The sequence below is a fragment of the Nelumbo lutea genome, chromosome 7 (assembly GCF_056320005.1).
Source record: "Nelumbo lutea isolate HS-2025 chromosome 7, American lotus-T2T, whole genome shotgun sequence".
NCBI classification, from domain to species: Eukaryota; Viridiplantae; Streptophyta; class Magnoliopsida; order Proteales; family Nelumbonaceae; genus Nelumbo; species Nelumbo lutea.
In genome coordinates, this window is record NC_142690.1 from 19,261,495 (window position 1) to 19,288,802 (window position 27,308).

The following is a 27,308-nucleotide window of genomic DNA, read 5'->3' on the forward strand; positions in this document are numbered from 1 at the left end:
ACTGGCAGTATTGGTAGATATTAAAGGAGGGGGGATATCACATTCACATGGATGCAAAGATCAGCTTACAGATTGGCTGACACTTTCGCCAAAACAAGTACATAGGGAACAGTTTTCTGGGGACTACTAAATGCAAAAAGGATGCAAGAAAGGGAGTGGTAGGCATATTTTAAATGCTATTTCTTTTATTCAATTTCAATAAAATTTTAAAGTTATCCATCAAAGAGAAAGTGTGATGAGTGAAGGCACCCCATCCATTTCCTCCAGTTTTCCCCAAACCCAAACCACTTCATAACCATATCAAAAAATAGACCAGTCAACAAAAACACCTTCTTGAGGAAATATTGAATGACCCATGAAATCTTTAATTCTATAGGCCAGCACTTCAAGTATAACCTTCGATAAGTTTCCTACCAAACTAATTGATCTGAAGTATCTAGGGCAGAGAGACTCCTTTTTCCTTTGGGATCAGGGTGATGAAAGCTATATTAACACTAATGATTATGTCCCTGACAAACTTTTCTCAAAAACAGCTATCAACTATCAAGTCTTTATGACTTCCCAATGATATTAACAAAACCCTATCATATAAGATATAACCATCTAGGCTGGGTACCTTGCCCATTCCAAAAGCACCTTTTTTCTTTCTCCACATCAAAGGATTGCTCTAAACTCTTGGTTACATTGTCTAGAATCCTAAACCAGGATAGGCCTTCCACTGAAAAGTGAGTATGTGTGTGTGTGTGGGAGGGGGGCTACAAGTGCTAGATCTCGAGTGGTCAACTCTTCATCCTCCATTACTAGCTTAGAGATAATTTTTTTCTATTTTTCATCAATTTGCTAGGTTGTGTAAGTATTTAAAGTTCCCATCCCGTTACTTAATACATCTACTTCTAAAATTCTGCCTCCAGTTGATCTCTTAACACATTATAACCTTCTTGAACTGCATATTTACACTTCTCTCATTATCTTCTTCTGACAGTTGTCTGAAACTTCTTTTGATTCACTTGTACAGATACCGTTTGTACAGTGGACCTTTTCTTCAAGTTAATACATCATACTTTACCTTTTCTTCAAAAAAGAAGAAAAAAAACTTCTTTTCAATTCAATTGTTTTTCAACTTCTTTTATGATTTAACTTCTGATTAGAAGCTCATTTTACTTATTATTGTCCATTTTTCTTTTGATAATTCCATGATTTCTGTTTGTGAAAGAACTGCTACAACTTGATCAACATAGCTTATCTTAATCAGAATAATGAAAAAACATAAATAAAATAGGAAGCATATCTACACCCAAATAATAGATGGCTGCAAAAGAATGGTAACTTACTTCACTCGATCAAAATTCAGACCCATTCGTTTACCACCATCTTGTCCTATAAAAATGAGAAGGAAATAAATGAAAAATTAATTGCTTACAATCATAAAATCACTAAACATTTAACAGAAAGCTAGTAAATGTTAATAGAAAAGTACAAATTTGATTAACAAATAGATTGAACAGAAGAGGGGGGAGATAGTTCTTATGCTCTCAACATTTTGTATTTTTCTTGTACATACTGTTTATTTTAATGAATTAAGTATATCCATTTTCAAGTCAAAACCTTCCTAAAATATTCAATAAAACTCTAGCCCGATTGAATCGTTTGAGATGAAGAGACAAGTTAATATCTCAGTATCCTTTCTTCTCTAAGAAACAAAGAAGGCTGATCTGCAACTAATATTTGACAGGATAAAACAACAGCAGCTCTTATGCCTAACTTTGAGTCTTTGATAAAGTCAGTCATCTCAGTGACTCCAAGAAGTAATCCACCCAATAGTAGCTTCCTTTCCTTTAGGGTGTTTCAAATCACAACAATAGAGGTCATATAATGAGGCAGAGAAAGGTGATCAATCCAATCTCTTTTAGAGGACTTGGCTTTAGATAAGTGTTTTCTGCTTTATGTCTTATGTCTAAAGTCAATAGCTATAGGGGTTTTGAAAGAATTTAACACCCTAACATGGACTTGTTTGAGCTTGCCCCAAGGGTCTGGGAGGAGGGGAGCCCCTGGCCCAGCCACTGTACTTAAAAAAGAACAGAAAAGTGCAAAATTTAACAAAGGTACATGCCTGGGGGCGTACAAAAGGCAAAGGAGATAAAAAAGAAGTTTAAATGGCTAACCCAGGGTATGGAAATAAAACTGCAGTAGGTGAAGAGAAGCGCTAATTCCTTTGCTGATACACTTGCTAAGCAAGGGTGGAAAGAGATGGCTTGTTTTGGGCACTGTTGTAATCCTGAATAAACAATTTCTTTGGGGAAGGTTGAGGGAGTTTACCTCTCCCCTTGTTTATTGTGGCATCTTGTACCCCTTTAATGTTCATTAATAAAATTGTGTTCTGTTATTGATCAAAAAACAAAACAGTGCACACTTGGGCTGAGGCACAAGGCGCACCAGGTCTAGGCAGCAATAGGCTTGTACCCTTTTAATGTTCATTAATAAAATTGTGTTCTGCTATTGATCAAAAAACAAAACAGTGCACACTTGGGCTGAGGCACAAGGCGCACCAGGTGCACTAGGCAGCAATAGGCATGTACCTTTTTTCAAAGGGGCTGCTCTGGGGCCTACACGAGGTGCAAACCTTAAGATGCACCTCATTTGGGCAATCGAGGTGTGCCTCTTAAATCACTGGTGGAGGGCATGAATCTGGAAGCCTATACTACTCTGATGGTAGGAAATATGATTCTGGATACAACACAGAAATTTTGCATGTTGACTCCTGCTGGATGGTAGGTAATGAAAAATTAGCAAACTGCTCTAGAATCCCTCAGATCTGGGTTTTTTTAATCAATGAATAACCCTCAGATCTGGTTTATTCAAATACCAAAAGTCTACAACAACAGAGATTAAAAAAATAAGAGTGATGATTTGATCACTCAAGATAATCAATAGAACAGGGAAATAATTTATTCACTTTGGCATAAAGTACAAAGAAATATTTTTACCATAAATGTGGGGATCATAAGCAATTATAAGAGGTTAGTCTAAAAGGTAGATTTTACCCTTTTGTATGAACCTAACTAGTATTCTCCAGGTGACCTTTGAGCTTTCCTTGTCGTTGGTTTTGAATCTCTTACGTAAGAGGTTAGTCTAAATCTTTTTTTTTTTTTTGAGAAAAGTTAAGTGAGAATTTTATTTAAAGAACAGGTAACATGAGAAGATGTACAGAAGCCTTACAGAGGCAGACACAGAGTTACACAGGCAAAGATGTATCAGTAAACATAAACTCCCTATGAGCTCAAGATTTGGCTAGGTTGTCAGCTATGAGTTTAGTTCTCTAGGAATCTAAACCAGCTTTGCACTCAGAGAATCCAAAATATCTCTAGCCTCAGTCAGCAGATGAGAAAGCCTCATAGGCCCTCTGTTCTTCTCCCTTAGCCATTTTATCATATTAGCAGAATCATCTTCAATGGTTAGAGAGGATAGGCCTAACATTTTGACATAACGAAGACCTGTGAGAACAGCTAAGATCTCTGCCTTGGTAGCGTCAGATCTCCCAATGGGACCACTAAAAGCCCAATAGATGTTCCCCCTCTCCCACGGATTACTCTTCCAATTCCCGCTTGACCTGTGGATCCTTGAGCACTCCCATCAAATTTAGAGTTATCAGTCCCTCCTCCCTAATACAAAGTCTTTGAGTTAAACCACTCCCAGGAGAGGAATAGAGGACATCTACTAAATTTCTCTGAAGATCATTTAAAGAAATGCCTTTAAAAACTTCAGAATTAAGAGCCCAAATGTTGCATAAAAAAGTAATATGAAAGATCAGATCTTCGATGTTTCTGGTTTTGCTTTCAAAGGTCCTGTTGTTTCTTTCTTCCCAAGCACCCCACAACACTGCATGGGTCACCGTACTCCAGTACAGCTTACCTCTGCTTCCTAGTCCTTTGCCATGCCACTGTCACAGAAAATCCAAAACTTGCTCAGGAAACACCCAGCTGTAGCACACTTAGTCTAAATCATATATTTGTCATTTTTTCAATTCTTAATTACAAGGGTATTTTGGTTCATTTAATCTATATGAGTAACCTACCCACTATTATGTTGGCATATAAATAGTTGTCAACATCAAACTGCTGGGGGTTAATGAATGAATTTTGATTGTTTGTTGCTGCAAGCCTTAGTTCTTTTATGCAACTACATCTAGGAATGATTCCTAGATCATGGGGAACAGGGTGCAAGGAAAATATCATATATTCAACCCTGTTAACTGGAAGATAAAAAAAGAAAACCTAGATGACAGAAAACAGTAATGATTTTACAGCTCATCCCCAAGCCCTGGATATACCCATAATGTTATCCCTTGTAGCTTCCTATCTTGCTAATGATTCTTCTAGGGAATTTGAATCTCTTAGAACCCCCTTGAACAAGCAGTTCAAATTTATGGCCAAGGCCATTGCTTCTCTAATCAGACACCTTAGCACCTTTTTTTTTGAGAAAAGGTAACTTCCATTAAAAACAAAAAGGGGGGATGTACAAACCAAAAAACCAAAAACACATAAAAAAGAAGCCCTCCAGAATTTACATTGGTAAAGTATTCCTGCTATACAAGTAATCCCTTCCCGCCCCAGCTTTAGCCAAGCCATTGGCTATACAATTAAGCTCTCTAGGAACTCATCTAAAACAGCATCTTATAGTGTCTGATTTCTCTGATTTCATTGAAGAAAAAGTAGAAACCTTGGCAACCTTGGTGTTTATTCCCTAGTGTCTTTCATTTAATCACAACTTGACAGTGCCCTTCCACTTGTGGGTTTATCCAACCATTCCTTACTGTTAACCTTAGCCAGCAATTGTAGTAAAGCTAGAAGTTCGGCTCTCAAAGAATCAACATTGCCTACAACTCCTAAGAAACTAAGCAAAATATTTCCTATATCATCTCTAACCATTCCAATTTCCAACATTCCCGGGTTGCCTAGACTGTAAGCATTAAAGCTGAATTTCTTCCAACCTTGCTCCAGAGGCCTCCATGTCACAATTCTTTGCTGTCACAATTCTTGTCCATGGAAATCCCTTTGAACTCACCACTTGATAATAACCAGTGAACAATGATGAGTTCTATAAACTGATGTAAATAAGATTCCTTGCTCTACACATCTCTTTCACCCCATAGACCTCACAATATTCTTGTGCAGTACCAAATTAATTCTTGCTTTTCTATTGCCACGAGGCACTAACAGGACCAAAAAGAGATCACTTACATTTTGATGGCGTGTGTAAGTACCCCAAAGAGAGAGATAAAGTGGTTCTGTACTTAAGGTGCAATCCAATGCTTACTTCACTTTTGAAGCATCTCATAAAAGTTATGATAATTTGTAATGCAACCTCCAAACAGAAGACTTTAACCTTTGGGAAGATGAGCAAAAAAACAACCAAAAAAATAAGAAGGAATTGTGGCTTGATGAATTGCTCTGAAAAAAGATGCTAGAGGAGCTGAGAGCAAATGAAACACGGATATCTTGATCTGTCAATAGTTTGGAAGATGTTTTGGAAAAACAAGGGACTGTGAAGGAATAAATGTACCGGGATGAAGTGATGTAAAATGAGTGTACATTCTGTTGAGGGAGTTAGCCAAGGCTAGCTACCTCATAGGAGTGTACAAATTATCACTTTACTTTTCTTTATCATTAATAATAATACTATTGACAGTTATTCAAAAAAAAAAGCTGCTATGTTTGGTCTAGTGTATTTGCTTTAATAAAGAATGAATTTTTTCAGAAAGAAAGTTCATATACACCATCTTCTATGGTCAGGAAGGTAATCCAGAGATGTATACAACTTATTAATGCTGAAGTGGTGCCTACCTCATGACACAAAGAAATTATATGATGCATTCAATGCATGCCTCCACAAAGACTCCAGCTCAAACTTAATTTTGTGAGATTTGCTATTGGAAAACCTATGTATGCATTGGTTAGTCCACAACAAAAGTGGTAAATGTTTAGGAGCTTTGAGAAATTGTTAGGTACTCGATCTCTCAAGCTGAATGATAATGTAACGAGCTGGTTCAAGAGAGCTCACCCTCCTGAAATGGTAAGAGAAGAGAAAATTAGAAGAGAAGAAGAAGAAGAAGAAGAAGAAGAAGAAGAAGAAGAGAAGGAGAAGAGAGGGATAGAAAATAGGGTTTCTCATTCATATCCTCTTCATGCTTATTATAAGATATTTATACTTACACGTAGCTAATAGATGGTGGCTGCTAACAGTTTCACGTTCAGCTCTCCTGACATGGACGGCATGTGTAAACAAATTTTCAGAGGTGGTCTCGAACGGCTGATCTGAGGGATTCCCTGGGTTGGGTCTCATTCATGATGGGCCTGGGCCGTGTGGGCTGATCGGTTAACCATGCTGGCTCTATCAAAATCTATTTGCAAGAGGTTCAGCATTGCTGCAGAAGCTTCGATTTTTCGGGATGGAATAGGTTCAGCTAACCAACTCAACATTCAGAGACCGGAAATTTCTGGATTGGATTTTGCTCTTACCATAACTTCTAGGAGTTGTAAAAGAGTTTTGGCTTGGGTTTTTAGTCAATTTTAGATTTGGAAGATGGGAGAAGTTAACTGCATTGATGCTTTTCTTCTTGTTGTTGGATGATCTCTCATCTCCTGCCATCTTGTAATGGATTTTTTGAATTTTTAATGAATTTTCTTTTTATTTATTACTAAAAAAACATTCAGAGACCTGCAATGAATGTTGATAAAGTTGGCGCTGTCACAAAAACATAACTTTGGTAGAACATTACAAACTTAGTTGATGATTATGATGTTGGATTACATATGTTTACATTATATAGGCAGGCAAACTTGTCAGTTGGATCATCTGGCCTGACAAGACATAGGAGCACCAATGTAGGGCCAGCTCAGTTCTAGTCCTTAGAGAATGTTGAATGGTCTCCTTGATCAGAGTTTTATGATTGTTGATGGATGTAATGGCTTCTTGAAGGAATAAGAGAGAAAATAGGGAGAGAAAGAAGAGAGAAAATACTTGGAGTCACTCACAGGGTACCTAGAATCAATCTAGGGCATGGGAATCACTCACCATAGCTAGCATAAGTTGAAGAAAACTCAATATACTTCATTTCCTTTGTGCAAAACGTCCATACATATTTATAGACTCTAAACTCATAATAATCCTAGGAGTCAAACTATTAGACTCATAACAGTCTTAGCAGTCAATCTATTAGACTCAATACTCCTAATAGGACTCAAACTAAGCTGTCATATCCTATTTCAATACAAAGAAGACTCAATAACTCTAATCCTACTTATGCAATCTCTGAAATTTTAAATATAAACGAACTATAACTAGACAATCAAACCCTATTATTGGACCCTACAAAAAATGATAAGGTGGCAAAAATACCCTTGGTGTTTAATTCAATCCAAATCCCAAGTACCATCACTATGCCATATCAGGACATGTTGTAAGGCCTTCTTTCTAGAATAGGTCTTCAAGGGTGCTGATTGATTCCAATCATCTCTCCCCGGCTTGAAAAAACTCGACCCTGGCAAGTTAAAAGCATGGTACCTTTCATAAAGATCTGGGTTAAGATGATGAAAGTCTTCAGCAGGGATCCAAGAACTCTCAGACATAGGCTTGCCTTTCCACTTGACAAGGAATTTCTGATACACTCCTTTAGCAGTAGATAATTACATATTATTTCCTCATCTAAAACATCATCTGGAATGTCATTTGGAGCTGCAATAGTTGCCAATTTAGGTATAGGAGTCTTAAAAGAATCCACATGTCCATGGTAAGGAGTCAAGTCTTCAACATTGAAGAAAGGACTAGTTCCCATGTCATCTGGAAACTCTAGAGCATAGGCATTAGAACTTATCTTCTTGATGATTTTGTAAGGACTGGCACTCTTTGAGTGGAGCATCTTGTGCACACCTTTAGGAAGACACTCTGGTCGTATACGTACCATAACCATGTCTCCCTCTTGATAATTTGCCAACCATCGATGAATATCAGCTCTAGCCTTGTATAAATCATTGCTCAATGCAATTTTTCTCGTAACATCATCATGTATCTCTCTTATGTGCCTAATAAATGCTTCTGCTTCAATGCTAGTATGTATATCCGGTGGTATGGTAACTAAGTCAATTGGCTGCTTAGGCTGAATACCATTCACCACTTCAAATGGACTTCTTCCTATGGATCTATTTACCGAGCTGTTATAAGCAAACTCAGCTATTGGAAGCACTAGATCCCATCTAGAAGTATGATCACCAACTAGACACCGTAAAAGATCTCCCAAGCTTCTCCTTACTACCTCAGTCTGACCATCTGTTTGGGGGTGAAACGATGTAGAGAATTTCAGCAGAGTATTGGGTAGTTTCCAAAGTGTATTCCAAAATAACTCATAAATTTGGTGTCCCGATCTGATACAATAGTAGAAGGTACTCCATGAAGTTGAACCACTTCTTTGAAAAATATAGTAGCAATATGTGAAGCATCATGTGTTTTGTTGCAAAGTTGAAATGAGCCATCTTGGAGACACGATCCACCACAACATAGATTGTATCGTGACCCCTAGCAGTCTTGGGCAATCCAAGGACAAAATCCATGGATATATCTTGCCACGGTTCATGAGGAATAGGTAGGGGTGTATATAGCCCAGTGTTCTGCTTCCGTCCTTTGGCAAGTTGGCATGTCCTACATTGCTTTACTATACAAGCAACATCATTCTTCAAACTAGGCCAATAAAACCTATCTTCCACCATAGCAACGGTCTTATCTCTACCAAAATGATCTGCTACACCTCCAGCATGTAACTCCAAAATAACAAAGTCCCGTAAAGAGGTATTTGGTAGACATAAGCAAGTATCATAAAACAGATAACCATTATATAGTGAAAAGGAAGGATACTCATCTTGCTTCCCATCGTGTAAGACAATATAGATGATGCTGAAATCCTTACAACCAGCATAATCTTTTTTTAGTTGATCAAAATCAATGACTTGGAAAGTATGTGTAAGTACATGCAGTTCACCATCACCGGGACTGCGGTGGGGATGTTAAAAGAAAAACGGAGAAATCCCAACTGGGACACCTCTGTGATGGCACAACGACATTTTATCAAAGTAATGTACCACACACTTGCGATGAGCATGAAGCACCATCCGAGACCTGCAATGAACATAAAACACCTCCACGGACCTGCGATAAGCAATCAGTGTCACCTGAAACTTGTGATGAACATAAAATGATATAACAAGTCTAAAATGAGCATGAAATGGCAACTCCCGTTGTAACTAATGAAGGATAGACAGCAACACCCGCCTACAGAAAATTGGCATTCCTTCTGTTCATAGCCAGTTGTGACAAGGCACCTCATAGGCAGAACACCCGAGCACACCAGTCATATCCAGGTCTTGCCCTTGACACGTGTCCACAGGTGTTGAAGATTTAGTCAGTTTTGTGTTGTTTTAGGAGTAGTTGTTTTATGTTAATTGTTAGATAGGAAGTGGGGACCACAGTAGTTATGTTGGGTTCAGTATTTATTATTTATTTGAGTCTTTTATGTGCTTTTTAGTGTTTGTCACCCTATAAGGGCATAGTAGTCTTTGTACTCTTATATTTATAATATAAATATTAAGTGAAAGGGGCAGCAAGTTTGATTGCTCTCTTTCTTTCTCAAGTTCTCTTCTTCTCTCTTTCTTCTCTTCTTCAAGAAAACACTCTTTTCTTTCATAGTTTTTAATTCAGCAAATTTCTACTCGGTATCAAAACTTCGGCTAGGCTTCTTGGAGTTTTCTCATGCAGCCCTAGATCGGACGACTGCATGAAGTAATAAAGGGCTGATCGATCTACTACAGATTGCCCAGTTCTTGGATTTTTTGGTGGGATCTAGTCACCAGGAAGGTGATCTATGTTTCGGCATCAAAATCAGGAAGAACTAGAGTACGGGAAAGAGTCCTAAAAAAGCTAGACTCTTGATTTTTTATTTGATCTTGGGCGCTCAGGTATCGTTGGATTTCTTTTGATTTTCTGTAGGGGTGATTAGGTTTTCAGTGTTTTCTAGGCCTCCTAGAGTGGCCAATTCACTCCTCTCTGGTGGGAAACCGTGGGAGGAGAGAGATTTCACTCCAGATAGGGTTTTCTTCTTCCGAAAGGGTTTGTTCCTATGTGTGAGAGTTCGAATTGCTCTTGGAGGCTCTCAACCTATTTTTTTCTTACTGCTGAATTGTTTGAAGTAAGATGGAGAGTTGGAATACCAAGCTGAAATCCACTGGTACCATGGGATTGGGCATTGGAGGTAGTAGTGATATTTTTTGGTTTGGAATCATTACTACAGTAAAGCTTGATGGTACAACCTATTTAAAATGGGCACAATCAGACAAGATGGCTATTGGTGCCCGTGAAAATTAGGGTACATCATTGGGGAGGAGAAAAAACCTGATAAGATTCTTCTCGATGGGTACAGGAGAATTACATGGTGATGTCCTGGCTGTGTAATTCTATGTTACCTCACATTGGCAAAAAATTTCTATGGGCTAATATTGCAAAGGAGATTTGGGATGGAGTGACTAAAACCTATTCTCAGAAGTAGAATGTAGCTAGAGACTATAAGTAAAGGAATCAGGTGTTTAGTATAAAACAGGGAGATAAACCCCTTGCCATGTATTTCTCCATGTTTAAAACCCTTTGGCAAGAGATAGATCACTTAAAAACTGTGGTGTAGGAAAGTGCGAATGATGCAGCAACCTATCAAGAACTAGTAGAGAAAAATAGGGTTTTTGAGTTCTTGGCAAGGCTAAACCCTGTATTCGACATTGCTAGGCAGCATATCCTTTCTAGAGTGAGTGTGACACTCTCTCAAGCCTATGCCTTTGTTTCTGGAGAGGAAAGCAGGAGGAATGTCATGCTGAGACAGCCTAGGATTGACCAGTCTGCTATGGTTAGTACAACCAAACCTAAGCCAAATGGAGACAAGGGGAGCAGTGAGACTAGGAGGGAGGATAAGAAAGACTTGGTGTGTGATTATTGTAAGAAGCCTAAGCATAGCAGAGACACTTGTTGGAAGCTCCATCTACATCTCATGCCTGCTCGAATCAAGAATAAGAAGGGAAATGGAAATGTGGCCACTACAGGAGACTCTTCGGGCCCCCTTTCCCAAACTGATTGGGAGTCCATTGTAGTAGCAGTAGTTAGAACAGAATTAGAGAGGTTTGGACAGCTTATAAGTAAGAAAGATGCAACTAGTTCTAGCCTTTTAGATGGACAACAGAGTGCAAGAGCCAACTACACCACCTCTTTTGCTCATACAGGTAGTTCATATGCAACTGCAAATTTTGCATCCACTTCAGGTAAGGAGGGACCTCCCTGGATTATAGACTCAGGAGCATTTGAGCACATGACTAATATCCCTACCCCTTTCAGTTCTTATCAATTGTGCTCTGGTAGAGACAAAGTCTCTACAACAGATGGTTCACATATTCCCATTAGGGGACAGCTAAAGTGACTAATGACATTACTTTATCTTCTGCCTTACATGTCCCTTGACTTCATACCAACCTTCTTTCTGTTAGTTCTTTGACAAAAAAATTGAATTGTTCAGTGACCTTCCTTTCTGGTAATTGTGTTTTGCAGGACCTGGAAACAAAAAAGATGATTGGGAGTGGTCGTGAGGTGAATGGAGTCTACCTTCTGGATGAGATCCCAAGACATCAGAGTCACCATGTTAGCAAAAGTAGTAGTAGTGGATCGAAGTTAGTGAGTCAGATTATGCTCTAGCATAATCGGTTGGGTCATCTTTCTTTTAGTTGATTAAAATTCCTTTTTCCAAAGTTGTTTGAGTCCGCTCAGTTATCTACCTTAGAGTGTGAGAGTTGTCAGTTGGGAAAACATTGTAGACATTTTTCTAAACCAAGTAATAAAAGAAGTGCTTTTGCTTTTGATGTTGTTCACACCGATGTATGGGGACCATATCATATTCTTTCCATGGGTGGCTACCATTATTTTCTCTTGTTTGTGGATGATTATACTCGGTATTTTTAGACATATTTGATGAGATCCCGTAATGAAGTTCCTAACTTAGTACGACAGTTCCACCAGATGGTTCTCACACAATTTGGAGTGAGAACTAAGGCCTTCAGATCAAACAATGCCAGAGAATATTTTGAGGAGGATTTGACCACATATCTTTTGGAACATAGTATAATTCATCAAAGTAATTGTGCATATACACCGCAACAGAATGGAATAACAGAGAGAAAAAATAGGCACATTGTGGACGTGGCAAGAAGTTTTATGGTGTGTGCTTCAGTTCCTATTTATTTATGGGGAGATGCAATTCTTACAGCCGTACACTTGATTAATCGTGTTCCTTTACGTACTTTGGGATCTAAGGCACCATTCAGTCTTCTTTTTTTCCGGATGGGGAAATGTTTCACATACCTCTAAGGGTTTTTAGGTGTGTTTCCTTTGTTCACATTCTTGGCCCCCACCGCAAGAAATTAGATCCTAAGGCCAAGAAATGTGTTTTCCTTGGGTATGCTCAAAACCAAAAAGGGTATTGTTGTTATGACCCTATGTCGAGGAGTAGATTTGTCACTATGGATGTTACCTTTTTTTAGTCTACCTTCTTTTTCTAGGGTGGTTCTCCTCAGGAGGAGAGTCTTGAGGAGGAGAACTCACAGTCTGTTCCTCTTCCCGTTTCCCTTGTGCCCCTAGTTTTACCATCAGCACCTCCATCAGTTCTATTACCTAAGCCACTACAGGCAGCCTCACAGCACTATCAGTGCCACCAGACGATGGTTGACTCCACACATGCTCAACCCCCACCACTCTCCATTACTCATTCTGAGGCTCCAGATTCAGCAGATACAGTTCCGGGTATTCCCCTTGAGCCTAAGCCTGTTATTTTTTCTGATAATAATGTTCCTATACCTAACACTATTGTTGCAGTTGATCCCATTGACCTTGATCTTCCCATTGCACTTCGCAAAGGGAAGAGAAAGCGTACAACCCATTGCATTTCACACCATCTCTCACCAAACCTGAGTGGAAAACAACCATGCAAGAAGAAATGGAAGCCTTGGTTAAAAATCAAACTTGGGAAATAGTTGACTTCCTCCAGACAAGGAGACAGTCGAATGTAGATGGGTGTTCACTGTGAAGTACAAGGCCGATGGCGTAATAGAGAGGTACAAGGCAAGGTTGGTTGCAAAAGGGTATACTCAAACCAATGGCATTGATTATCTGGGAACCTTTGCACTGGTTGCTAAGATGAGTTCAGTCAGTATCCTCTTGTCTCTAGCAACCACCCATTCATGGCCCCTATTTCAGCTTGATGTTAAAAATGCATTCCTCAATGGTGATTTGCAGGACGTATATATGGATATTCTAGCAAGTTTTAATGAAAATGTTGGTAAGGGAAAGGTTTGTAAACTGAGAAAATCATTGTATGGCCTGAAACAGACACCTAGGGCTTGGTTTGCAGGTTCAGAGGGGCACTTACTCGTTTTGGATACACAAACCCAGTCAGATCACACCCTCTTTGTGAAGAAGAGAGATGCCCTTGTGTCAATTCTGATTGTGTATGTGGATGATATAGTGGTTACAAAAAATGATCTGAAGGAGATTGATGCTCTTAAAAAACCGTTGCAACAAGAATTTGAGATCAAAGATCTTGGTGAGCTCAAATACTTCCTAGGGAGTGAGGTTACAAGACCTAAGCATGGGATCTTCATTTCTCAGAGAAAGTATGTACTAGACCTATTGCGAAAGACTAGGAAGTTGGGAACCAAACCAGCTGACACTCCTATTGATCCAAATCATAGAATTAATGCTGTAGATAGTGAGTTGGTAAAAGATGTGGGGAGATACCAAAGAATGGTGGGCCGACTGTTATATTTGTGTATGGCACAACCAGATATTTCCTATGTCGTCAATGTTGTGAGTCAGTACATGCATGCACCTCGGGTTCAGCATTGCGAAGCTATTGAGAGAATTCTCGCATACCTAAAAAAGCACCCCGACAGAGGTATCCTTTTCTCAGATGATGAAAATCTGAAGCTAGAATCCTATACAGATGCAGACTGGGCAGGTTGTTTAGATGACAAGAGATTTACATCAGGTGTATGTACCATTGTAGGTGGAAACATGACCTCATGGAAGTGTAAAAAACGGGCAGTTGTGGCTAAGTCAAGTGCAGAGGCTGAATATGGATCCATGGCTCATGGTGTCTCAGAACTACTTTGGTTAGATCCCTATTGAGCGAGATTGGGGTAAAAGCAGAGTAACCTATGATGTTATACTGTGACAATCAGGCTGCAATCATTATTGCCCACAATCCAATTCAGCATGAACAAAACACAATGAAGTTGATAGGCACTTCATAAGAAAAAGGGTAACAATAGGAGAAGTTTGCTTGCATTATGTTTCGTCAAAGTTGCAGTTGGTTGATGTCCTCACTAAAAGGGTTGCAAAGAACAAGCTTGAACATGATTTACGCAAGTTGGGAATGTGTGACATTTACTCCCAACTTGAGGGGGAGTATTGAAGATTTAGTCTGTTTTGTGTTGTTTTAGGAGTAGTTGTTTTATGTTCATTGTTAGATAGGAAGTGGAGACCACAGCAATTATGTTGGGTCCAGTATTTATTATTTATTTGAGTCTTTTATGTGCCTTTTAGTGTTTGCCGCCCCGTAAGGACATAGTAGCCTGTGTACTCTTCTTATATTTCTAATATAAATATTAAGTGAAGGGGGCGAAAAGTCTGATTGCTCTCTTTCTTTCTCAAGTTTTCTTCTCTTCTTCTTCTCTCTTTCTTCTCTTCTTCAAGAAAACATTATTTTCTTTCATAGTTTTTAATTCAGCAGATTTCTACTATAGGGAAACCCGTAAGGGGACGTAGCCTACATGCACCGTGCAAGAACCCTTAGGAGAAGGGAAACTTTGTCCTTAAAGGATCTCGTTGAACACAAGGCAAAATCCCAATGATGCTCCCTTAATAGCCAACATAAAGATAAAGATCCCCCTCCCTAAAGATCTCCTTTTAGATCATTCTCCTTATAGCCTTGGGGTCCTCGCTATAAAAGGGGAATAACTCTCCCCCACGTCAGACGAGACCATGCAACCCTGACCTAGGGCTTCTCAGAGGAGCTCTCTCTCTCTCTCTCTCTCTCTCTCTCTCTCTCTCTCTCTCTCTCATCTTCTCCCACCGTCCTCTACAATCAGTATTCCTCCCCACATTCTGTCTTTCTTGTCGTCCTCTCCGAACCTTCGGAGACTTGACCAACCTCCGTCGCCTTACCACCGCAATTACAGTATGTAAGCCATCCGACTTAGCGCATCTACCACTGTATTCTCATTTCCAGCTTGGTGCTTATGAACAAAGGTATATATTCTTGTAGGAATGAAACCCACTTCCCATGCCTATAGTTTAGTTTCTTTTGGGAATTCAAGTACTTTAAAGCTTCATGATCTTAATATAGCACAAACTCCTTGGATATTAAGTAGTGTCGCCAATGTCGTAGAACTTGCACTACTACATATAACTCCTTGTCAAAAGTTGAATATTTTTGCTTGCCTTCATTTAGTTTCACAATGAAATGCAATGGGATGGCCTTCTTGCATGAGAACCCCTACAATACCTACACTAAAGGCATCACATGCCACTTCAAAGACTTTAGAGAAGTCTGGAAGTTGTAAAATAGGTGCCTCTGTCATTTTCTTCTTGATAGTCTCAAATGCCTTTGTTGCTGCCTTGGTCCAATTAAATTCACCTCTTTTCATTGCATCAATAATTGGAGCCATAATAGTGTTGAACCCCTTAATAAATCTTCTATAAAAAGTTGCTAGGCCGTGGAAGCTTCTAACCTCTTGAAAACCGGTAGGGAGGGACCATTCTAAGATAGACTTTACTTTCTCAGGATCAACACTTATTCCTTCAGCAGAAACAACAAACCCCAAAAATATTACTCTAGGTGACATGAAAGAGCATTTCTTTAAGTTGATGTAGAGTTTCTCTTGGCGTAAAACTCTCATCACTTGATGTAGATGATTAATATGTTCTTCTGGACTATGGCTATATATAAGGATATCATCAAAATAAACAATTAGAAAATGACCAATGAAGAATCGAAGTACCTAGGTCATCATCCTCATGAAAGTATTAGGGGCATTGGTTAGTCCAAATGGCATAACTAACCACTCGTATAAGCCATCTTGTCTTAAATGTTGTCTTCCACTCATCACTAGGCTTAATTTGTATCTGATGATAGCCACTCCTTAGATCGATCTTAGAAAAAATGGTCATTTCAGTCATCATATCAAGCATGTCATCAAGCCTAGGAATTGGGAACCTATACTTGATAGTAATCTTGTTGATTGCTCTACTATCAGCACACATACGCCAAGAACCGTCTTTCTTTGGAGTGAGAAGAGTTGGAACAACACATGGACTAAGGCTTTCTCTCATAAAACCTTTCTTTAGGAGGTCATCAACTTGTCGTTTAAGTTCAGCCTGCTGTATAGGATTCATACAATAAACTGATAAGTTGGGCAATTGTGACCCTGGCCGTAAGTCAATAGCATGTTGAATGTCTCTCATGGGAAGTAACTCATTAGGTGGCTCTTTTGGTGCCAAATCTGAAAACTCATCCAACACTTAGACCACTTCTTTAGGCATTTTAGTAAGTGAAACAACACCTGGTTGCTTTACCTCCTTGGATATTACAATATATACAACTCCTGCCTCCTTGCTTTCTACTTCAAACTCTTTTTAGGAAAGCAAATGCAATGATTTTTTCTTAGATTCAGCAACAGGCTCTTGGGCTGTAGTCTCCTTTTGAGGTGGCTTGGCATGCATTTTTAATAACTTCCGGTGGCATTGGCTTCATGATAATTTGCTTCCCATTAAATAGGAAATGATAAGTGTTCTCCCTTCCACAATGGTAGAGGGATCATACAACCAAGGCCTTCCAAGCAATATGTGTGTAACATTCATGGGAACAATGTCTCACCAAATAGAATCAGAATACCATAAGAAATAGTAACAAGGGCTTGTTTAGTTACCGGAATTGTTGTCTTATCAACCCAACGAATCTTGTATGGTTGTGGATGTGGTTGTGGTGTTAACTTTAGCCAATCCATAGTGCCTTCAGAAATTACATTCATACTACTGCCACCATCTATGATAAGCTTACAATACTTGTCTCCACTCTTTACTATAGTTTGAAATATTGTTGTACGAAGCCAATCTTCCTTGATTTCCTCATTTGGGGATGCAAGAATACGCCGAACTACACCAACATTGTTGTTGTCTTCATCTAAAGCATCATCATCAATGAAGGAAAAATCCTCTTCTTCAGCTAAGTCATCATCTGGGTCACCTACCGCTTCAATGCCTTCTTCATAAATGATATTAAGGCTTTTGGTAGGACATCGGTAAGCCATATGGCCCTTTCCTCCACATCTAAAGCAACTAGTATTAGGCTTTTTTTTTCTAAGTAACACCACCGGCCTAGAAGTCTTTCCCCCATCAGCTTGCTTACAAGTTGCATACTCCCCAACTTGTGATACAACAAATTGCCTTGTATTTGTTTGCTTTAAACTCTTCTCTATTTTGACAGCAACTTGGTAGGCATCCTCTAAGTCAAAGACTCGAGCAGTTATCATCTCTTTTTTTTATCAATAACAATGAATTTTATTAATAAGATGGAAAAGCTGAATTACAATGGAGCTAAAAAATCTTAACTCCCAAATACCTTATAAACTCGAATTCATGAAACAATTACAAAACAGCCCAAAACATTGAGCTTCTGTTCACCCCTTGCCTAGCTAGACCATCTGCCAGTGCATTAGCGCTTCTCACTATCCATGTACAACAGATTTCAATATCCTTGGTGAGCCACTTTTCATTGTTGTATTTCCAGAGTGAAGAGTTGTCCTCTTTTAGCCAATTTACTACAATTTCTGAATCACCTTCTATGATCAATTTTTTTAAATTTGTTTCCTTGGCCCTCTGAATCCCTTTAAGAGCTCCTAGAATCTCAGCCCTCAAGGAACCTCCCATCCTGATTGGGCCAGAGTACATAGCTAACAGGTTTCCATTTTCATCCCGTATGACTCCCCCAACTCCGGAGGGCCTTGGATTACCCATGCTACTACCATCAAAATTCAATTTAGTAAACCCCTGAGGTGAAGTTGTCTAGTAGGAATTTGAGGTTTTCTTGATTGAGCCTAACTCCACAATCTCCTTCCACTTTCTGACCATCTCATCAACTGAGAACACTGCAAACAACTCCAAGGTTTTTAACCAGTGAATCACCCTAATGTGGATAGCTTCCAGGATTACTTCCAAGCTTCTCTCCTTATCAGAAAATACCCTTAAAATCCTCTCCTCATAGATAGTCCAGCACACTACAGCTCTACCACATCTTCACATGATCTTGGCCCTTTTGGTTAACCAGTTGGGCATGGAAGTAAATAAGCGTTGCACATCCGAAGAGGCAGTCCACCTGCAACCAAACAAAGAAGTAAACCATTCCCAAATGACTTTAACAAACTGGCAAGAAATTAAAAAGTGATATCTAGACTCACCATCAGATTTACAAAGAACACACCAATGAGGAGACAAGCAGCTACTGGGCCTTTTTCTTTGAAGTAGATCCCCTATATTAACTCTTTCCATAAAGGCTTCCCAATAGAAGCACCCAACCTTTGGAGGAATAGGTCGTCACCACACTTCTTTAACAGGAAAAGACAGTCCAACAAGAGAGGGGGATAAAAGGGCTTTGAAGAAAGAGGCACAGGAATAGGAACCCGAGGGAGTGAGTGTCCAAATTCTACTATCTGACTTCGATGGCTCAATGAAGACCCCATCAAGAATGGATAATAAGGCTGAAATGCATGCTAACTCTATGTCCCTGACATCTCTTCTCAAGTTCAAATTCCAACCAAACCCAGAAGGTGAATTAGAAAGAACAAGAAAGGAGAAAATTGGCTCATTTTTAAGGGTAGAGATAGCAAAGAGGCATGGAAATTGATCTTTCAAAGAGGAGTTCACAACCCACACATGTTCCCAAAATTTAATGGGGTTACCTGAGTGTAAGTCATACCTGACCCATGGTTAGAACAAGGGCAAGATGGCTTGAAAAGCTTTCCAAGGAGAAGCTCTTGTAGTCCTTGCTAAGATCCCAGAGTCCCATCCATTGCCTGCCAGCCCATGTATACTTCCCACTATCTTAACCCACAGTCTTTCTTTCTCCAATGAGAATCTCCACAGCCATTTCCCCAACAGTGCTAAGTTCCTAATCCTTATATTCCGAATTCCCAAACCCCCATCCTTCTTACATCCACATACCACTTCCCATCTGACCCTATGATCCTTCTTCTCCACTCTCGACTCCCAAAGAAAGTCTCTCATTAGTAGCAGTTACCATCTCTTTTTTTATTTCAGCCCTTAGTCCATTCTTGAATTGAGCCAACTTTTACCTCTCACTTTCAATAGTATCACATCTGATAGATAATTCATCAAATTTACACATGTAATCAACTACAGATAGCGTACCTTGCTTGAAATTAGTCAATTCCTCTTTTAACTCATCTTGGAAGTCCATTCGGAGGTACTTGTCCCTCAAATGTTTCTTCATTTCTGACCATGTAGAAATAAGACCATCACCTCTATTCTCCAATCGTCGCTCCATGCTTCTCCACCATACTTTAGCACGACCACCAAGTTTCATACGTGCAAATTTGATCCTCCGATCATCAGTCATGTTATACCAGTCAAAATATTCCTCTAGTGCAGCCAACCAATCTGAAAAAGATTGAGGATCTAAATCTCCATTGAAATTAGAAACATCCACCTTATATCATCTACATAACCACCATGTTCAGCTTGTTCCATCCTCTCATCAAATAGATTTGTGAGTAATGCTTCTTGATCAATCCTTTGATGAGTATTTCGGGCTCGATTAACTTGTGTAGGTGGTACCCTTGTGCAGTTTGCAGTTCTGTGTCGTCCTCTAAGATTAACAAATCCTTCATCTTCACCATTATCTTTTTTTTATCACTTTCATCTTCATGGACAGCTCCGTTGTTTTGCCCTCCATCCCTTTCATTGATTAGGGGTGCTTCTTGTTGGATTTCTTCTTCCTTAGCTTCTTGAAGTTCTTTTACTTGTGCTTCAAGGGTTTCAACTCTCTTACAAAGGATAGAAATCAATGAATCTCTTTGTGTATCAGTCGGCCGACCCCTGTACTGCTTGCCACTACATGTAGCCATGATAATAACAGCCTATAACCTTAGTTCCAATACCAATTGATGTAGGACCATCTCAGTTTTAGTCCTTATAGAATGTTGAATGGTCTTCTTGATCAGATTTTTAAGGTTGTTGATGGCTGTAATGGCTTCTTGAAGGAATAAGATATAAAATAAGGAGAGAAAGAAGAGAGAAAATACCTGGAATCACTCACAAGGTGCCTAGAATCACTCTAGGGCATAGGAATCGCTCACCATAGCTAGCATAAGTTGAAGAAAACTCAATAAACTTCATTTCCTTTGTGTAAAACATCCATACATATTTATAGACTCTAAACTCAAAATAATCCTAGGAGTCAAACTATTAGACTCATAATAGTCTTAGCAGTCAAACTATTAGACTCAATACTCCTAGTAGGACTCAAACTAAGTTGTCATGTCCTATTTCAATTCAAAGAAGACTCAATAACTCTAATCATACTTATGCAATGACTGAAATTTTAAATATAAACAAACTATTACTAGACGATAAAACCCTATTATTGGACCCTAGAGAAAATTATAAAATGGAAACAATACCCTTGGTGTTCAGTTCAATCCAAATCCCAAGTACCATTACTATGCCATATCAGGACCTGTTGTAAGGCCTTCTTCTTTCTAGAATAAGTCTTCAAGGGTGCTGATCGATTCCTATCAAGCACAACCTAGCCATGTATAGGTAAAACATGTACTGCAAGAGGATCAAGAGGGTCACTCCCATCCTCATTTTGTTCCTCTTGGATGACAATCCGTTATCCACCAAAAAAATCAAACCTTTAAAGAAGGGAAACATCTACATTTATGAAATAGAGATTTTAACAAATAAACAAGACAAACACAAGGAAAAATATCAAATTCAACCTTACATCAAGTGAAGAAACAGATGAAAGACGAAAACAAATCAACATCAAAAAAGTGGCATTGAGTAAGACCACATTATCAAAAGTAAAAACCCAAAGAAGTGAAATTGGTAAATACCGATTGGAATGGATGGAGTAAGCTACTGTACACAAGATTACCTGGCAATGGATTGTAATAACCTAAGACTTCCAAATGTTTCCCATCTCTAGGAGACCTACTATCAGCAGCCATAATTCGATAAAATGGCTTGTTTTTGCATCCAAACCTTGATAACCGAAGTCTAACAACCATTTTAGATATTGATTTCTTTCTTCTTTATCTACTTCACCAAATGCTTTGATATATCTGGAAATCAATAAAAATTAAAAAAAAAAATACAGGAACTTTTAGCATACCATTTGAGATAAGGCTGAACCATTTTTAATTAACTATTGACCTCAAACCAAAGTAATAAAACAATAAAACTATGTTTCTCATCAAATGCAAAACATCTTGCAAGGGGTTTTATAATCTAACAATCATGCCATATTAGATTCCTCCAAGATAAAATACCCTTAAAATGTGTAAAATAATGAAAATAGAAGAATGAACTATGCATATCACCCAGGTTTAAAAATGGCACATATCTATTACAAGGTGTCCATGCAACACAAGCATAGTTTTCAAGCGCCTAGGCAAGGCTAGGCAACAGGGGGGCACCTAGGCATCGCCTAGGCAATGGATTTTTTAAGTAAAAACCACATATCCTAGGGTAGTTCCCTAGGTTCCATAACCATCTTTCCTTAATAATTATCCATAATTTTCATAAGAAAATTATAAGCTTCCTGTTTAAGTCTAGAAAATCAACATATGTATGAGAAGAAAAAGAAGAAACAAAAGAAAATTCAAAAAATATAGGGGTTGAACCCCTATTTTTGTTATAGGAAAAGGTGGAAGAAGAAGAAGAAGATGTGGAAGAAGAAATGTGTTGATTAGACAAAATTTTAAGTTATTCCCTTACTTATTGGTTCAGATTTTGAAGTCTTTGAGGGTTCAATACAGCAGTTAGCAATGTTTGTGTTGATTAAACCCTAGCAAATAAGAAAATAATAAAAAGAATTTAGTTTATAAACACAAAAAATGAATATCTTTGTTTAATAATGTCTATTTTATAATTATAATCTCAAAAAAAATAATATAAAAGTATTTTATAAGACAGTATGCAAAACTGCTTGGCAACTAGGCAAGGCGAGCCTCCAAGGGCGCCTTGTCACCTAGGCATTGCCTTGACAACTATGAACACAAGGTGATGCAGGAGCAAAAGAGTCAATATTTGAATTTTTCAGGTTTTTTATGTATATCTGTATTTTTGGACAGTGGGAGAATTTTGGTCATTTTAGCATGTGTTTGTTAGGTCCAGCCTATTAGTTTGATTTGTCTAGTCATAGTTTAATTATTTAAGTTTTCAAAATGATCAGTTTATAGTTATTTTCTTTAAATTGGTTTATGAGTGGCAGAATTGTACTTTTGAGGTTTCCTAGTTTAGAAAGTAGTTCGGCCAAGCCTAGATAGCCTACGTGTGTGTGTGTGTACGTCTCTGTGTAAAGCCTAGAAATCGTTCTTAGGGTTCCTAGACAGTCTCAAAGTTTAAGTTCAGACACTTATAGCAATCAAATAGCTGTGAAATGGCAATCAGAAACCACCATTCAATATCATTAAAGGACTGAGCTTGATCCCAGGTAAGTCTCCACTCCATTCCTTACCAAACCTTGATAAAAACCACATTTTAGCCACACCCCCCCTATATCTAAGGTTCATTTTTATCCCCTTAAAACAGTTTTCAAAAATTCCCTCCAAAATCCTAGTTCCCAAAAAGTTTCTAATTTTGAAAACCCCCATCTTTTTGTGCCAGACGTTCTCAAAACCCTTCCAAATTCAACCGCCTTCTTTGTTTCACTTACATAAACCTTCTTCTGAAACAACCTAAAAAAATTATATTCCAATCTTGAGATATTACTTGTTTTTTTTTTGTTTACTCTCTCTAGAAGTTTCTGCATATCTAATCACATCATACAGCCATATTACCCTAAATAAAGTAAGAACCTAACTCTAGCCCCTTGACCCCGAACCTTGGACCTAACCCTTTACCATTATAATTTACTTTCCAGTTTCCCATAACTCTGTTATCAGTCCAGCCTTAGATCACATCAGTCCTACATCACAAGGTGCATTTGAATCATTTCAATTGGAATTCATGGGCAAACCCAGATGCATGGGTATTGGAAAGCTTACAATAGAACTCTTTTAGTATAAAAAGTTAATTGTCAAAATGATAAACAAGATTATCGGAGTCCACACACGAATCATGGTTGTCAATGAACATAGGCAAGGATAGGAGCACTTTGTTGCCAGTTAAGTACCTGCCTAGGCATCACCTAAACAATGAAAATAAGAAAAAAAACTAAATCCCTATATTATTTTCCTAGTTGGAGTAACATGCACCATGTTCAAAAAAAAAAAAATATATATATATATATATATATATCACTAATTTCATTAAATATGCATTAAATCTAACCAAGCACACCAAATCCTTTTTTTCTTTTGATAATTACACCAAATCCAATTATTAAGGTATTAGTAACTCTGAATTTGGATTTCACACCAAGGTATATTGTTAGCATGTACCTTGGATAAAACTCTGAACTTGACAACTATGCACATGAATTCTAATCTTACTATTTGGATAAAACTGTGAAGTTAGATTTCACACCAAGGCATTATTAATATATACGACTTATGCAGGTCATATTACTTACTCATGGAATGTCAAATCCATGAGCTTATTATCAAAATGGCCTAGTAGGTCCAAGGGTATTAAATTAGTCATATTCCAACATTTGATAAGTATAACTCATAGGCAGACAATACAACTGATCCAACAGACCACAATGGAGTTGAGACTGACAACGTATGTATGTAAAAAAGCTTAATGCAAGTTGTCAAACAACCCCAATCAAGTGGTCAATCAGTCCAAATTCTGACCACAAATAGAAACCAAACTGCTCAATTTCCTGCAATCAAAAAGTCAAAAGTCGGGCTGTCATGCAACTAAAATTTAAGCTGCCACATGATACAGGTGCATAGGGGTGCCTGTCCTTTCAAAACATCACTTTTGACATGGTAACTAGGGATGTGCTCCCTCCTTTTATAAAAATAAGACATGCTTTAATCACAACTCTTTTTCTTCTCTTGAAAAACTGGGATATGGCACTGAAAAGAACAGGATTCATGTAGCCAACCCTATACAGTTAGGACAAGGCTTAGTTGAAATGAGCTGAGTTGGGAGTTGACATCAACTAATGAAAATAAAATCAGGGGAATTGATCAAACAAATTGAAGCCTTACTTAACTTGGCCATTACCGACAAGGCATCATTGCGTTTGCGGTTCCAACTACCTTAGTTTAACATGGGGTTTGGCAGAACAATTATAAGAAATGCAGGAGAGTGTTTATAAGCAAAACTTTGTTTGTAACTGATTTTCTTTGGGTAAGTAAAAATATTTTAAGAAAAAGTATTCAATTCAACTCAAATAAAAGAACCCCATCATCATCCAAACCTTTTCCCAAGACTCCCAACCATATAGGGTTGGCTACATGAATCCTGTCTTGCCATTCCATTCTGTTCAAATGCCATATCTATTGTTAAATTATGAGCCCTTAAGTCATTTACACTACTTCAACTCATGTCCTTTTCTGGTCTACCCTAGCTCTTCAAAAGAACTTTTAACAGATCACATCTTACAAGTTCTGAAGATTATCCCACTTATATGAGGCTAGTTACACAAAACCTATTTGACTATTCCACTCAATGAATGGCATGCTCTAAGAAAAATCAGTTTCAAAAAATTTGTAAAGTAAAACTCATACAAGAAACAAAAAGGTATGATTACAACAAGCAAAATAAATTCCAATCTTCTTACTGATAACTTGTCCTTTTGTTGTAGCTTTATGGAATTGAATTTTTGGCTTGTTTGAATGTAGGTTGAACCTGCCATCCGATGTAATTGTTGTTTAATCCTTCTTATTTCAGTTGAAGCACACAAAGAGGGAGAATTATGAGGAAATGTATCAGAGCAGCTCTTGTGTGGACTATTTGGGAAGAAAGGAATGCTAGAATATTCCTATAAAAGGAAAGGAATCTCCCTAAAGTGCAGGATTGCATATTGACAAGGGCAATCCATTGGCTGAAAACTTCATACTTCTTTGTTGATTTTTCCTTTGATGATATTCGGAGGAATTGGCTAACAGTTGCTAATACTTCTTCTAGGAGGCTTAGAAGAGTGGTAGAATGGACACCTCCTTCAGAGGGTATCATTAAGCTGAACTTTGATGGGAGTAGTCAGGGTAACCCAGGACCTTCGGGTATAGGAGGGGTCCTAAGAAATAAGGATAGCAACATTATTTCCTTATATTCAGGACCGGTGAGAGTGGTGACTCCACGAGAGCAGAGATACTAGCTGCTGTACAAGGGATTCAGATTGCTAACCGGAGTGGGGTGGAGCATCTTTTAATTGAAGGTGACTCACAGGTGGTGGTGGGATGGCTCCTGAACCCAGATTCTGCCATGTGGAGTTATAGAGACCTCCTTAAAAGTGAATTGTCTGACTAGCAACATGACTGTTAGTGTCCAATGGGTGAGCAGATCAGCAAATGCTATAGCTGATTCACTAGCCAAACAAGGGGTTCCTCGGACAGTCTGTTTTGGACTACCTTGTAACTTTTTCAAAATATTTTTAAGAATCTTCTTTTGGCTTTTCTGAATATGTCACACCTCGTGCCTCTTCTTGGGTCACTTGTATCTCTTATGTTCTGTGATTAATAAATTTCTTCATTTATCAATAAATAAATAAATTCCAATATTTTTGGTTACTCGGGATCAACCATGTTTCTCATAACTTGTCTAATCAAGAGATAAATCAAGTCACCAAGCTTAGAAAAATCCTTATTAGTCATCATAAGCAGAACTTCAAATGTTCTGAAGGAATCCATACAAATTTACATTCTAAGAAAACAGAACTAGAATTCTTTCAGCAGCTCCAACTAATGATCATAAATGCCATTGAAAGAAATATAAAAGCATCTACACTCAGAAAGTTGATCATTGCTTCACTAATTGGCTGTTACATGTGAAACTACATAGTTATTTGACATGTTCAATTATAGCATAAAATTTCTATCTAAATTCTAGAGTTGTTTGTTTTTCCACCATTTTTGTGTCAACTATAATCTAGAACGGGTGGATATAGAAATCAGCAAGCTAGGTTTAGTGGAGTTGTGAACTGCTGTATTTAGTCACACCGGAGAAGAGGGGGGCGGGGGGAACCACAAGAGCAAACCCCTCTATAGTCATTAACAACGACATGGTATATATCGTCAAATGAGTTTCTTGGCTTAAGGCCAAAATTTAGAACCACCCAAACTAATTGTGGAATTGATCAGGAAAGAGAGTGAGATAGAGGTGAATTATAGTTAGAAGCTGGAATGAAGCAACCTTCAAGCAGGAGAAGAAACAAAATAAATCTTTGTTCAGCACCGACCGTCTGATACCACCAACCCCTCCCGAACCGACGCCTATGTGGTTTCAGGGGGACAGCCACAAAGGAATAAGAGAACCCTTTTCTATATCAGAACTACTTTACCACTGGCAATTGCCGGGGTTGAGTCGCCGGACAAGAAAAATAAGAAGACGGTGAAGATGACAATGATGGCGAACATGAAGAAACTGCAGCTGGGGATAAATGGAAACTCACCTTGCGTGTTTCTCCGTCACCGGAATCCGCCGTCGTGGCCAACCGCAGCCAAAAGAAGTGCCAAGAGTGGGAATGAAACGTGTTTTAAGTGAGGCTTGACCATCCTGGATCGGACTTTGCAAGGGTTATCCTAACCTCGATCAAACCCGACTGCTTGACAGCCCCCTTGGTTTTGAAATCCGACAAATTAGACTACCATTTTGCCAATTGGATTGTCATGTGGTAAAAATCAGCAAATGTCAGAAGGAAAATGTTAATCGGTTCAAGTCTGATTCGAGTTCGGGTTACGGTGGGTAAGTGATAGACCTATTTAATCGGTTCTACTTATATCCAAAATCGAACCAAATATTAATCGGGTTTGACCCAATTA

The 27,308-nt window shown here is 38.5% G+C and overlaps 1 protein-coding gene across 2 annotated transcripts in view; it reads right to left on the reverse strand.

Annotated features, from left to right (window-relative positions):
- LOC148845482 (small ribosomal subunit protein bS16m/bS16c-like) overlaps positions 1–27,077 on the reverse strand; it is a 35,486-nt gene extending 8,409 nt beyond the window's left edge. Inside the window, exons 1-3 of one of the 2 annotated variants that reach the window (XM_088953128.1) lie at positions 26,939–27,077; positions 21,305–21,491; positions 1,332–1,377 (exon numbers count right to left, since the gene is read on the reverse strand). In XM_088953128.1, coding sequence (XP_088809254.1) covers positions 1,332–1,377; positions 21,305–21,437 — 179 coding nt within the window. In that variant the 5' untranslated portion in view covers positions 21,438–21,491; positions 26,939–27,077. Of the gene's footprint in view, positions 1–1,331; positions 1,378–21,304; positions 21,492–26,679; positions 26,895–26,938 lie in introns of those variants that run through there. The other variant, XM_088953129.1, reaches the window with a different exon arrangement.
- Between the last annotated feature and the right edge of the window lie 231 nt (positions 27,078–27,308).